A 13,064-nucleotide genomic window follows, 5' to 3' on the forward strand; every position below is an offset into this window, starting at 1 on the left:
GGAAATAAAGACCTTTCAAACTAGCTGGGGTGCTTTGCCACCAGCAGTCTCTGTGCAGAGTTAATGTTAAGCCTTTTCACGTCATTTGGACAATCCCAAGAATTCCATGACATGCCGCTTATTTGGTTATGGGTTTTTCATGACAGTAAATATTTAGGTCCACTGTATTTCGGATGCACTATTGCATAGTTTCTGGATGCCAGCTCATTTAAACCTTACAGCAACTCTAAGGCAGGTCATGGCCACATTTCATAGATGAGGAAACCAAATCAGACTTGTCTAGTCACACAGGCTTGTGTGTGGTGGTCTGGGTGTATAGATGGGCAGATGAACTCCAGAACTACTAGCTTTGGTTTTGTAACTGTTTGGAAATAACCTCACACTTTGAGAAAATTGTCAGAAAATAAAAACAGTAGAAAATATTATGTTTAATCTTAGGCCATAATCACTAATTATTAGTGTTTCACTCCATTCAGTTTATCATTTGCTTTCAAGTGAGACAGCTTTTTTTCCTGAACCATTTGTTTTTTTTTTAAAGATTTATTCATGAGAGACAGAGAGAGAGGCAGAGACATAAGCAGAAGGAAAGGCAGGCTCTCGCAGGAGCCTGATGTGGAACTCGATCCTGGGATCATGACCTGAGCTGAAGCAGTTGCCCAACCACTGAACCACCCAGGCATCCCTTTCCTGAACCATTTGAAAGTTGCTTGCATCCATCAGTGTGCTTTGCCCCTAAATACTTGCTATGTATATCTGAAGAAGAGGCTCTTTTCTAACTACAGTGTTGTTACAAGCTTCAGGGAATTGAACACTGATCTAGTAATGTCCATCTTCATTTGTACTTTGTGCCCTAGCATTCTTCGTAGCTCTGATGTCCAGTCCAGGATCAGCTTTTATACTGGACCGTTTCCTCAGCCTTTGTCTTTGATGACATTTCTAAAGAGCATAGTCATCCCTGCCCCCACCCCTTTTAAAAAATAGAATGCTCCTCATTTTGGGGATGACTAATATTTCCTTGTCTTTAGAGTCAGGTTATGCATTCCCAATTGGGATATTCCATAAAAGTGATATTAGGTCCTTCTCAGAGTTGTCCTATATAGGTGCATGCCGTATCATTTGCCCATTGTGGTTACGTTAATTTTGATCAGCTAGTCAAGATGTTGTCATGTTTCTTCATTGTGTAATCTCTTTTTCTTAGATACTGGAGATCACAGAACTGTCCTCCTCATCATAGTTTTCTCCTAAATTTAGTGTTACCCGATGCTTTTGCCTGAACCAGTTTTTCTAAGATTGTAAAATAATTTTCCAGTCCCAGCACTCTACCCCTTTGCCAGTTAGCACTTGACATTGATTTTACTATAATCAAGAGCCTTTTGACTTTTTCTCATTTATTTACCTATTTATTACAGTGTAGACTCATGAATTCCTTTGTATTTTTCCAAAAGCTTAAAATTCATTACTTATGATCATAGCCATTAGCTCTATGTTTTTCAAACTTTTTTGACCGTAACCTATAATAAAAAATGTTTTTCTTTGGGTATGCATGTAAATATGCGTATGTAATGCAAACATATCCTAGAATAATTCTCCATGCAGGATGCATGCTGAAATTTATCTGTATTTTCTTTATTTGATTAATTTATTTTTTGTTTTCTTTATTTAGTTTTAAAAGATGGGTTATGATTACTAAATTTAATCCATAACCCACAAGAAGGTTTTATAAGATTAATTATTATCGAGAGAGTATGCATGCACACGCATGGGGCTGGAGGGAGCAGAGGGAGAGGAATAGAGATTTTTTTTTTTTTAAAGATTTTATTTATTCATGAGAGAGAGAGAGAGAGGCAGAGTCACAGGCAGAGGGAGAAGCAGGCTCCATGCAGGGAGCCCGACATGGGACTTGATCCTGGATCTCCAGGATCAGGCCCTGGGCTCAAGGCGGCACTAAACCTCTGAGCCACTCATGCTGCCCAGGAAGAGAGAATCTTTTTTTTTTTTTTTTTAATTTTTATTTATATATTCACGAGAGACACAGAGAGAGAGAGAGACAGAGACACAGGCAGAGGGAGAAGCAGGCTCCATGCAGGAAGCCCGATATGGGACTCGATCCCGGGACTGCAGGACCACGCCCTGAGCCAAAGGCAGATGCTCAACCACTGAGCCACCCAGGCATCCCAGGAAGAGAGAATCTTAAGCAGGCTCCATGCTGAGCTTAGAGCCCAACTCGGGGCTCCATCTCATGATCCTGAGATCATGACCTGAACCGAAACCAAGAGTCGGGCACTTAACCGACTATACGACACAGGAGCCTCTAGCCCATGAGAAATTTAATATCACTTCCCTATGTTACATTGACATTTAGAAATGACTTGATTTCTTTTGAGGCTCCATTTCCTCTCCCCCTTTTAACTTTCTATTATGGAAAAATTATAAACCTACAAGAGTAGAATGGTATAATGAAACCCCATACATCCCATCACTGAGTTTTAGGAATTATGAATACATGGTCAGTATTCTGTTCCTCTTTGAATTACTTAGAGCAAATCTTAGACATTAGAGCATTTCATCCATAAAATACTAAGTATCACCATCATACCTAAAATAATTCCTTAATATATATCTAATCAATGTTTAAATTAATGGAAGTGATTTATCTCCTAAATGTATTTTTAGGGTTAGTTTGTTCAAATCTGGATAAAATAGGGCCCAACCATTGCATTATTAGTATCGCAGGTCTTTTAAAGTCTATAGAGAATCCTGTTTCTTTAATTAGGTTCTTACTGCTTGTAGACCATTGTTTGTTGAATGAAGTAGTGAACATGTTATGCCTTTAGGTTCGGCGTTGGGCTATCCTCACTGCCAGAAATTTGGGAAAAGTGGACAGAGATGATTATTATGACTTGCAGGAGGTTTTGACTTGCCTTTTTAAAGTCATCGAGTTGGGGCTTTTGGAAAGTCCAGACATTTATACTTCTTCTGTCCTTGAGAAGGGTAAACTGATTCTTCTGCCCTCACACATGTATGATACCACCAACTACAAAAACTATTGGTTAGGTAAGTATTGTTCCTCCACAAATATATCTAGCATTTTTCCATAATTCTTAATGAGTATTCCGCGAAGGATGTAATTTCTTTGTGATCTGATCAAGGATTTCTTAGTTCCCAATTCTTGTTCTGTTGTTAAATTGACTTAGCCATTACACATATTGTTTTTAAACGTTATTTATCCTAGAAGCCATCTTCATAAGAGGTGCATGTTTCGGTATGGCAAATCTCCTATGTAGAGCAATAGTACATATAACAAAATCTTAGTATAGCAGTTTATTTTAGGGGCTTGATATATTTTAAAGAGATTTTCCCATCTATAAAGTATTTCCTTGGTTGAAAGAAGTGTTATCTTGGTTTTCAACAAGTTCTATACTGATTCAACAATGTTCTACCCTACTTTGCTGCTTCTGAGTCTTATAGTCATGGGCCTTTGGCAGTGATTGGTACTCAAAATATGGTGATCTTAAAATTAAAGGCATCTTAGATTTGAGGAGATAGAAATTTTGTGGCAGTCACCTTAGAAATTGTTTTCTAACCAAGTTTGTACCATTTTCTCTCTTGATTTGAAAATCCTGTTACTTGGGAGCAGTTGTGTATGAATAAGACTTAAATGTTTGAGGAGTTGGATACTGGTTTGCTTCATTTTACCGTCTTTTGTCAACTGAACCAGAGAAATCATGAAAGCAGTGTTATTTAATCAAGTTAAGAAAACTGTAAATGAAAAAAAAAAGAAAGAAAACTGTAAATGATCTTACAGGTATTTGCATGTTGCTGACCATTCTGGAGGAGCAGGCCATGGACTCACTGTTGCTGGGCTCAGACAAACAGAATGATTTTATGCAATCAATACTTCACACCATGGAGAGGCAAGCAGATGGTAATAACTTTTATTTGCTAACTACTTCTTGAATACTGTAAAATGCTAATGTCATTTTAAGAATTTGGGAGTACAATGTGGAGAAAAGTATGAACATTTGTTTGGTTAAGTCACAGATTCAGATTTTTAAATTGGAAGGGACCTTTAGAGTTTAATTTCAATACCTTACCTTCGTGTAAAGGAGGAGACAAGCCCAGGGAAGTTAACTTAAACTGTTTCATGTTGAAATGGCCAGTTAGTGGTAGAATCAAGATTAGCAGATAAATTTCTAATGACATGGTAGTCAAAATTGTAGAGAAAGCCTCCCCTGTTCCAGTGTCTTCCTTTTTCTTCATTTCACTTTGGTTCTCTAGGGTTCCACTGTCCAGCATGGTGACTATTAGCCAACTGTGGCTATTTAAACTTAAGTTAATTTTAAGTTAAATAAAGAATTCAGTTTTGCAGTCCCACGAGCTATACTTTGAGTGCTCAGTAGCCACATGTACCTGGTGGCTACTGTATTGACCAGTGTGGATAAAGAATATTTCCATCAGCACAGGAAGGACTCTTGGACAGTGCTATTTAGATAGTCTAGAAAATAGGGTGTAAAACTTGTAGTAATGTTTATTATCATACCTTAATTTTCTTGTGCTCATGGTTGTATCAAGCTGATCACGGAGGATCTGTACTGAATATTTCTAATCTTGATGAAATGAACAAAGGTCAAGGATGCCACATCCTGTGAAAACGTAATATCATTTCTCCCCCACATTCACTTCTCTTTAGACAACTCCAGCGTAGATATAAACTCATCTGTGCAAGATTCTAAAAGAACTGTGTAAATGTTAATAATCTTTTTGATTGCATTTATTTTCTTGCTAGATTAATCTTGAAGTTATTAGTAATTCGTTGTCCAGCATTTACTACATTAATAGTTCGTTTCTTTTTGGCTTGCCCCTACAATACTGTCTTTTCCTTTAATCCAGCTCCCCTAACATTCCTCAAGATGAAAGTTCTCTATTTAAGAAGCCTTTCATAATGGTCTTCACCTAACTGATGACTTTGTTCCTTACTTGAGAGCTTACTAGGCCTAAGATACTGTGTCGGTTGTAGCAGAGAATAAGAGAGTGTATGAGAAAGTCTACACAAATGCCTATGGTAAAGATAGTAGAGTTTAAGACCCTTGAAGGAAATAACGCAGAAAATTCTGCAGTGACCAGATAACCTATCATCAGGAACTGAGTGAGTGAGAGCACCTGTGTCAGAAGAGTGCTAGAGAAGAGTGACCAGGGAACGTTTGATGTAGTAGGAGCATATGAGCTGGGCTTGAAGGATGGATAGGATTTTGAGAGGTGTTGGCTAATAGTGAAGACATTCTGGTTCTGACTTGGGAAAAAGCCAGCTATTTTTGCTATAACATAGAGTGCTATGATGGGAGTATGAAAAATAAAGCTGGAAAGAAATAGTAGAATAGGATGTTCTCTAAGTGGATGACTGAGGACTTTGAATTTTCTTGGAAGACATTAAGGAACAATTGAAGGCCTTTGAGTAGGGCAGTATTTTACTACTGCATACCTGATAAAAGGGAAAGGACTGGAGGGGAGTAATGGAAATTCTAACCAATTGGATGAAAAGTACATAGCAAAGCCAAGTTGAGATATAGATATGTTTTAATATCTTTTTCTAATCGCTTTGTGTAATCCAGCAATTATTTCATTGTATTTCAGATGATAGTGTGGATCCTTTCTGGCCAGCGTTACACTGTTTCATGGTGATTCTGGATCGCCTTGGATCTAAGGTCTGGGGTCAACGTATTGATCCTATTGAGGCATTTCAAACCATTATCAACAATGTGAGCTACAATAGAGAGATCCAAAATATACGGAACAGCTCTGTAAGGTTAGTTCAGTTAATGCATCAGGATTTTAAAAAATAATCCCAATGAGGAAATCTGTTGCAATTGACTTAACAATAGGGTTTTTTTGCTTTTCTTCTTCATTTCAGTAATTTCTATTTATTCTTACTCTTTAAGGACCAAGTTAGAGCCGGAGTCATATTCGGATGATATGGTGACTTGCAGCCAGATTGTATACAACTATAATCCCGAAAAGACCAAAAAGGTATAAAACATTTCAAGAATTCAGATGACCCTGTATTGCCTTTATTATTGTGTAATTGATGTTATAGATAGTTAAATTACTGATGTTATGATAACACTGTTGTACTGAATCCATTGCTGCATAGGGGCTTTCTGATTGAACAGATGTATTGTGCATGGGGAAAATGGACTCTCGGTACAGGGTGCACACTTTGGAAGATTAAGGGCAGTTAGGAAGGGTGGAAAGGTTGCAGGATGGAGGAGATAAGTAACATGACTAGAGTCAAAACCAGCAAATGGAAGGAAGACCAGAGTACATAGAGGTGTACTCATGAACCCTTGACCTTGACATTGAACTGTGTTGTCCATTTCTTGGAAGTATGTGTATAAATGTGAACCAAAATAGGAAAACTGGGCTATTTATTTTCTTGTTTACAGCCATGTGTTAAACCCATCATGAATGCTGCTTGCTTATCTGACGTCAGTATTTCTTTTATTTTAGGATTCAGGGTGGAGATCAGCCATTTGCCCAGATTATTGTCCTAACATGTATGAAGAGATGGAAACATTAGCCAGTGTGCTTCAATCAGATATTGGTCAAGACATGCGTGTTCATAACAGCACGTTTCTGTGGTTCATCCCTTTTGTTCAGTCCCTAATGGATCTTAAGGATTTGGGTATGGCTTACATAGTAGAGATTATTCATCATCTGCACTCCGAAGTCAAAGATGTCCTCAACCAAACAGATGCCGTATGCGACAAAGTTACTGAATTTTTTCTTCTGATTTTGGTGTCTGTGATTGAGCTGCATAGAAATAAAAAATGTTTGCATTTGCTGTGGATTAGTTCCCAGCAGTGGGTAGAAGCCGTTGTAAAATGTGCCAAGCTTCCTACTACGGCATTCACAAGGAATTCTGAGAAATCATCTGGAAATTGCTCTAAGGGAACAGCAATGATCTCATCTCTGTCTTTGCATTCAATGCCGTCAAATTCTGTACAGCTGGCTTGTGTGCAGCTGATTAGAAGTCTCCTTAAAGAAGGTTATCAGCTTGGGCAGCAAACTCTATGTAAGCGATTCTGGGATAAGCTCAACTTATTTCTGCGTGGAAATTTATCTTTAGGTTGGCAGTTGACTACTCAGGAGACCCATGAATTACAAGCTTGTTTAAAGCAAATTATTAGAAACATTAAAGTCAAAGTACCTCAATGTAGCAATTTTGTGGATCTGAGTCCTACATGTAAAAGCTCTCCTGTATCTTACAATAAAGAAGAAAGTGAACAAATAGAGAGGAAGTCTAAAAAAGACCTTTTCTGTCTGGAAAACTCCAGTCCAACATTTCCTAAAGAATCCATAAAAGCTGAGATGTATCAAATGCAAGAGAACATACTGATTAAAGCAAGTAACACCGTAGAAGAGGATAATGAACAAAATTACATAAAAGATTTGAAGCTAGAAGATCTCTCAGCCGAGTCATGCATAAAGCAGAGTAGTAAAAGCCTTTTCACTGAAAGAGCTCAAGATCAAGTTAAAATAAGTACAGGGAAGCCGAAGTCTGTGAAAGAGAATTGTACTTCAAGAAGTGTACTGCAGAATTTTACTTCAAGAAATGGTCCAGAAAGGGCATGTGACAGAGGAATAATAACACATTTGTTGACCGATTCTCTGGAGAAGATGTCCACATCAAATGAGGATTTCTCTTTCAAGGATGATGTTCTTGGCAAAACCTCAAAAACAAAAATTAAGTCACAGAAAGATGAAATCTGTGCTAAGTTATCACATGTAATAAAGAAGCAACACAGGAAAAGTACTTTTATCGATAATATTGGTAATTTAGAGGAAAACCTGACTGTATCTAATGTTGACAATTTCTATTCAAGGAAAGATTCAGGCGATCAGAAAGGGGATAGCTTCATGCACAGTCTCTCTTTAGACCCTAATGGCATTCTAGATGATAAAAATGGGAAACAAAAATCTCAAAAGAGTCTGTTGCTGAAAAAGAAACAGTTAAAGAGTGAAGAGTTTGATATCTTCTCTTACCATGAAAACAGCTATCAAATACAGGAATGTCATACTGATGATAAAGATTTGGTCTCATTTACAGAAATGACCAATACTTTTGTGAAGAAAACTCCCTTCAAAGATCCTGTGACTGTTCTTGAGTCAAGAGATAAGGAAATTAGCAAGAGTACCAGTCCGGTATCTTCTCACTTGAGAGAACGCATTCATGGCCTCAGTCCTCAGTCTGACACCTTAACAGATTCTCAGATAGACAGAGACCTCCACAAGTTATCTTTAATAGCTCAAGCCAGCGTTATTAAGTTCCCATCAGATTCAACTCAAAAAAGCTCCTCCCAGCTACGAAGAAAAGTAAAAGACAGATGTTTCCTGGCCGACCAGAATAATACTGGGGAAGCCTGTTGGGGCCAGGTTATCATTATTTCAGATTCTGATGATGATGATGATGAAGAAGAAGAAGAAGAAGGAATTCTGGGTTTTGAGAAACCTATAAAACAAGATAAAATAGGCATCAAGAAAGAATATCTGGAGCAGCATACTTCAATAGCTAGTACAAATGTGGAAAAGAAGCTAATGAAGGAAGAGGAGACCCTTCTGCAGTTTGAGGAATCAGATTCTCAGTTTTTTGAGTTTGAAAGTCCATGTGAAGTGTTTTCAGTTTGGCAAGATCAGGAACCCGACAAGAATTCAGTTCAAGAGGGTGAAAAAAATTCACGTTCGACTGACATAGCTGATCTCATGAATGATTGGGGTTATGAGACAGATTATGTATCTGAAGAGGTTATTAAGAAAGTAGCAGAGGGCATTGAAAAACACACAGAACCACAGAGTAGTACTGTTGAGGAATTTTGTAAAATTGAAGTAAAAAAACGTAAGAGAAAACGATTTGAGAAACCTATGGCTGAAGATCCTGTACGGCCTTCATCATCTGAGAGAAATGAGGACCAGCCTGATATTCTTAATGGGAGAGGTCTGACTGAAAATGATTTAAAAAATAGGGACCTGAGGATGGCAAGTCCCAGTTCAAGTGCTCGTAGAGACAAAAACACTACAGTTTCACTAAAGAAGTCTTCTCCAAAGCTTCGTACTTATTCCAAACCCATTAGGAGAGTCCCACTTTCTAAAACTCCCAAGAAGACACATTCAGATACCAAAAAAGGACAGAGTAAAAATTCTAATTACATAAGTTGTAGAACAACTCCTGCTGTAGTTCCACCGAAGAAATTTCGCCAGTGCCCTGAACCAACTTCGACAGTTGAGAAACTTGGCCTGAAAAAGGCTCCTCGTAGGGCATTTGAGTTGTCCCAGCGATCTCTAGAGTATTTAGTTCAATTACGTGACCACGGCAAAACTGTTGGAGTGGTTGATACTAGAAAAAAGACAAAGTTAATTTCTCCTCAGACTCTCTCTGTCAGAAACAATAAGAAACTGCTGACCAGTCAGGATCTTCAGTTTCGAAGGCAGATGAGACCCAAATCACAACAAAATAAAAAAGGACTTTTGGATTATGAAAGTAAAGAGACTACAAGAGCAGGTCCTCTTCCAGCACAGAATTCTGACATACTTGTCCCAGAATCCGATAGTTCAGATTATAGTTCTAAAGGAGGAACAGAGGTGGTTGCTAACAACACTGGGAAACCATTAATAAAGTGTGTGTCTTTGGAACCAGAACCCATAAAAACAAAATATGCCTCTCGAGTGACTGATGACACTTGTCTTTTGAACCAGTGTGCCTCTGTTGTGTTAAATGGAAGAATACCAACAAATGAAGTCATTGTCTCTGCATCAGCGGACCCCTTAGCTGGAGGTGACCCAACAATACATCATTTAGAGTTGGCAACTTTGAAAGAGGGAGAGCCTGAATACAACAGTGATACAGAAGATGAGAATATATTTCTAACCCAGCACCATCCTGAAGATATGGATTTATGTTCACAGATGGAGAATGGTAATGAGAAACTCATTGAAATAGTTCATAGAAGAGATACAGCTCAGGTGGAAGAAGATTCTGTAGGTCAGCCTCAGTTGGCATCGTGGAGTAGCACAAAATGTAAGTACAAAGATTGTGTTGAAACCCCGGAAAACCAGGGTGAATACTGCTCAAAACACTGTGAAGCTAAAGCAGCAGATGAAGATGTATTTCGTAAACCTGCCTTGCCTCTTTCTGCATCTAAGCCTTCGAGACCTTCCACTGCTAAGATTTTTAGCTCCAGCAGCACCTCACGAATTGCTGGTCTTTCCAAGTCTTTGGAGAGTTCCTCGGGGCTTCCACCAGCTCTAAAAAATAAGTCAAATGGGGGACAGGCTATTTTGAAAGCCGCACAGCCAACCTCTCTATTGTCTCCAAAGGCAGTGGGCGAAGTGAAGAGTCTGTGCAATGTTCTTCATCCTCAGACTCCAAATAATTCCAACAGGCAAGGTTACAAACTGACATTTGGTGAAAACAAATCTTTCTCAGCTTCCTCTCCAGTAAACATTCTCTTGTCATCACAGTCCATTTCTGACATCTTTGTCAAAGAGATCTTAAAATGGAAGTATGAAATGTTCGTCAACTTTGATCAGTGCGGGCCCCCAGCAAGCCTTTGTCAGTCCATCTCAAGACCTGTGCCTGTCAGATTTCAAGATTGTGGAGATTATTTTAATGTTTTCTTCCCTTTGATGATATTGAATACTTTTGAAACCGTAAGTATATGTTAATTGTACACCTGCCCAGACTTTGAAGTTCCTTCCTTTTTTTAATTTCAGTAGTAAGTAGAGTATTGTTAAAATAACTGTCCTCGTTTTGATTTAGATGTAGCTCTTAGATTACATGTTGAATGGGCATTTTTGCCAGATGTCGTCCTAGACGCCGATGATGCAGAGAAGCACTCTTAACCTCTGCCCTTCTGGAGCTTCTAGGCACAATTCAGAGTGCTAATGAACCAAGTCCAGAGGTAGCATGGGAGTAAGTGTTTTCTGATACAGAGGGGGAAGGGAAGACTTCTCAAGGGAGATAGTCTTTCTTTTGCATTTTTTTTTTAAATTTTATTTATTCATGAGAGAGGCAGAGACACAGAGGGAGAAGCAGGCTCCATGCAAGGAGTCCAACGTGGGACTTGATCCCAGGATCCCGGGATCACGCCCTGAGCCAAAGGCAGACGCTTTAACCACTGAGCCACCCAGACGTCCCTGCATTTATTTTTAAAGTAATAGAGACCTTTACTGAAGTTTTCTTGAGGAGGTGGCCCTGAATAACACAAAGCAGTAAATCCTAAATTTCCCTTTATGTATCTGTCTTCCCAGCTGCTTACTCATCTTAGCAGTTGCTCTCTCCCTTTAACTGCCTCCCCTACTTCATTGTATCCCATTCTACTACTTCTGTCTTCCTTACTCCTCCTGACTGGGGTCGCCCCACATAAAATGCAAGATTCCCAGTTAAATTTGAACCTCAGAAAAGCAGCTAATAAATCTTCAGCGTAAGTGTCCAACTGCATTTTGAAAGATGGTTTTGCTATTCTCAAAGTTGGCTAGGGATCAGAAGTTAGATTTTTACTTTTTCAAGTTATTTTAAAAAAAATGAGTGTGTAACAACCTGAGATTCTTAAAAACCAAGAACACTGAGGTAAATATGTATTCATTTACCTGCAAGATATTCGGGTGCCTCATAGGTGCCAAGTTTTATTACAGGCCTGGGGAGTAAAGTGGTAAACGTGGCAGACAAGGCCTCTGCCTTCTGGATGTGATCGTTCCAGATCAGGAGAAGGGCTCTTGTGTGATCCAGCACAAAAAGGACAGGGCACTGCTGACGGGAATGTCTGACAGCCTCTGCAAAGAGTAGTATTTACACTGAGACCAGAGTAAATAGAAGGAATCAACCATGGGAAGCATATTCCAGGCAGAGTGAATGCAGACTCTAAGGTGAGATCAAGCTTAGTGTGTTGAAGGAAAGAAAAGGAAATGTATTGCAGGAAGGGGCAAGTATACTACATAAGGTCATCAAAGAAGTCGTGAATATTTGTTATAAAATTTGAATCAAAACATCCTTAAAATGGGACTTCTATATTCAATTTATGCCCCCAATTTTAGCCATTGTTTTAAAAAGACTTTAATAGCATTTCAAAAGCATTAGAAATAACTATTCAACAAAGGATCTTTAATATCTCCATAAAATATCTCCAACAAAGTGAAATACTGACTTAGTATTAGAATTATTTTCTTCCCATAGAAAATTTCTTGGCTCAGTAAACAGCATATATAGTTAAATAAGTTGGGAAAAATAAGTTTTATTCATTCTGAAGCTTAGTAATTTTTATTGTTGCTGGAAAGCACTAACTCACTGAGAAGCCATTCACAGCCCTTATATTTGGGACAAATGTATTTTTATTTCTTGTTCCCTGAGTTAAGAGGTAATCCTACAAATCTCTATAAGGTTTCTTCCTTTCAGGACATTTTTGTAACTCTAGCCTTTTCAAAACAGAATAGGCACAAGTTCCAGTTATACATACACAAAGGTTTTTATTTTTTAAATTTATTTGAAAGAGCACGAGAAGGGGCAGAGGGAGAGAGAAGCAGACTTCTCAAGGAGCGGGAAAGCCCAGTGGCTCTGAAGCTGGGCTCAATCCCAGGACCCTGAGATTGTGACCTGAGGTGAAGACAGATATTTAACCGAGTAAGCCATCCAGGCACCCCTTATGTAAAGTTTAAAATAGTCGAATGCTTTTGTGAAAAATGGCAGGGCACCCCTTACCTCCTCAGTAACCAGTTTTTAATTATTAATGGATCCTTATGATATTTTCTTCTGTATTTCTAAATAATAACACATCACTGTTGTGACTTCTTAATTTTTCAGTTTTAGGCATCTTCTTTTGCTATAGGTAGTACTTTTTCTTCTAGCCCTGTATTCTCACGCAACTTTGCTATTCCCTCATCCTCATTTTGGGTTTGTCTTAGGATTTTTAGGTCAGTGTTTGTCATTTTGACTTTATAAAAGTGTACCTACAGCTAAGTCCTGTAAGTATGCTACTACTTTTCCTTTCCTTCCCAGCTCTTGGTTTTCTCTGGATTTA

The 13,064-nt window shown here is 38.5% G+C and overlaps 1 protein-coding gene across 4 annotated transcripts in view; it reads left to right on the forward strand.

Moving 5' to 3' along the window:
- The window catches only part of SETX (senataxin), an 80,980-nt gene that overhangs the window by 16,581 nt on the left and 51,335 nt on the right, over window positions 1-13,064 (forward strand). For all 4 annotated transcript variants that reach the window (XM_055321912.1, XM_055321895.1, XM_055321922.1 and 1 more), the window contains 5 exons: window positions 2,835-3,054; window positions 3,806-3,925; window positions 5,632-5,803; window positions 5,937-6,024; window positions 6,505-10,701. In XM_055321912.1, the coding sequence (XP_055177887.1) occupies window positions 2,835-3,054; window positions 3,806-3,925; window positions 5,632-5,803; window positions 5,937-6,024; window positions 6,505-10,701 (4,797 nt within the window). The remainder of the gene's footprint in view (window positions 1-2,834; window positions 3,055-3,805; window positions 3,926-5,631; window positions 5,804-5,936; window positions 6,025-6,504; window positions 10,702-13,064) is intronic.

Source organism: Nyctereutes procyonoides, unplaced genomic scaffold (assembly GCF_905146905.1).
Source record: "Nyctereutes procyonoides isolate TBG_1078 unplaced genomic scaffold, NYPRO_anot_genome, whole genome shotgun sequence".
NCBI classification, from domain to species: Eukaryota; Metazoa; Chordata; class Mammalia; order Carnivora; family Canidae; genus Nyctereutes; species Nyctereutes procyonoides.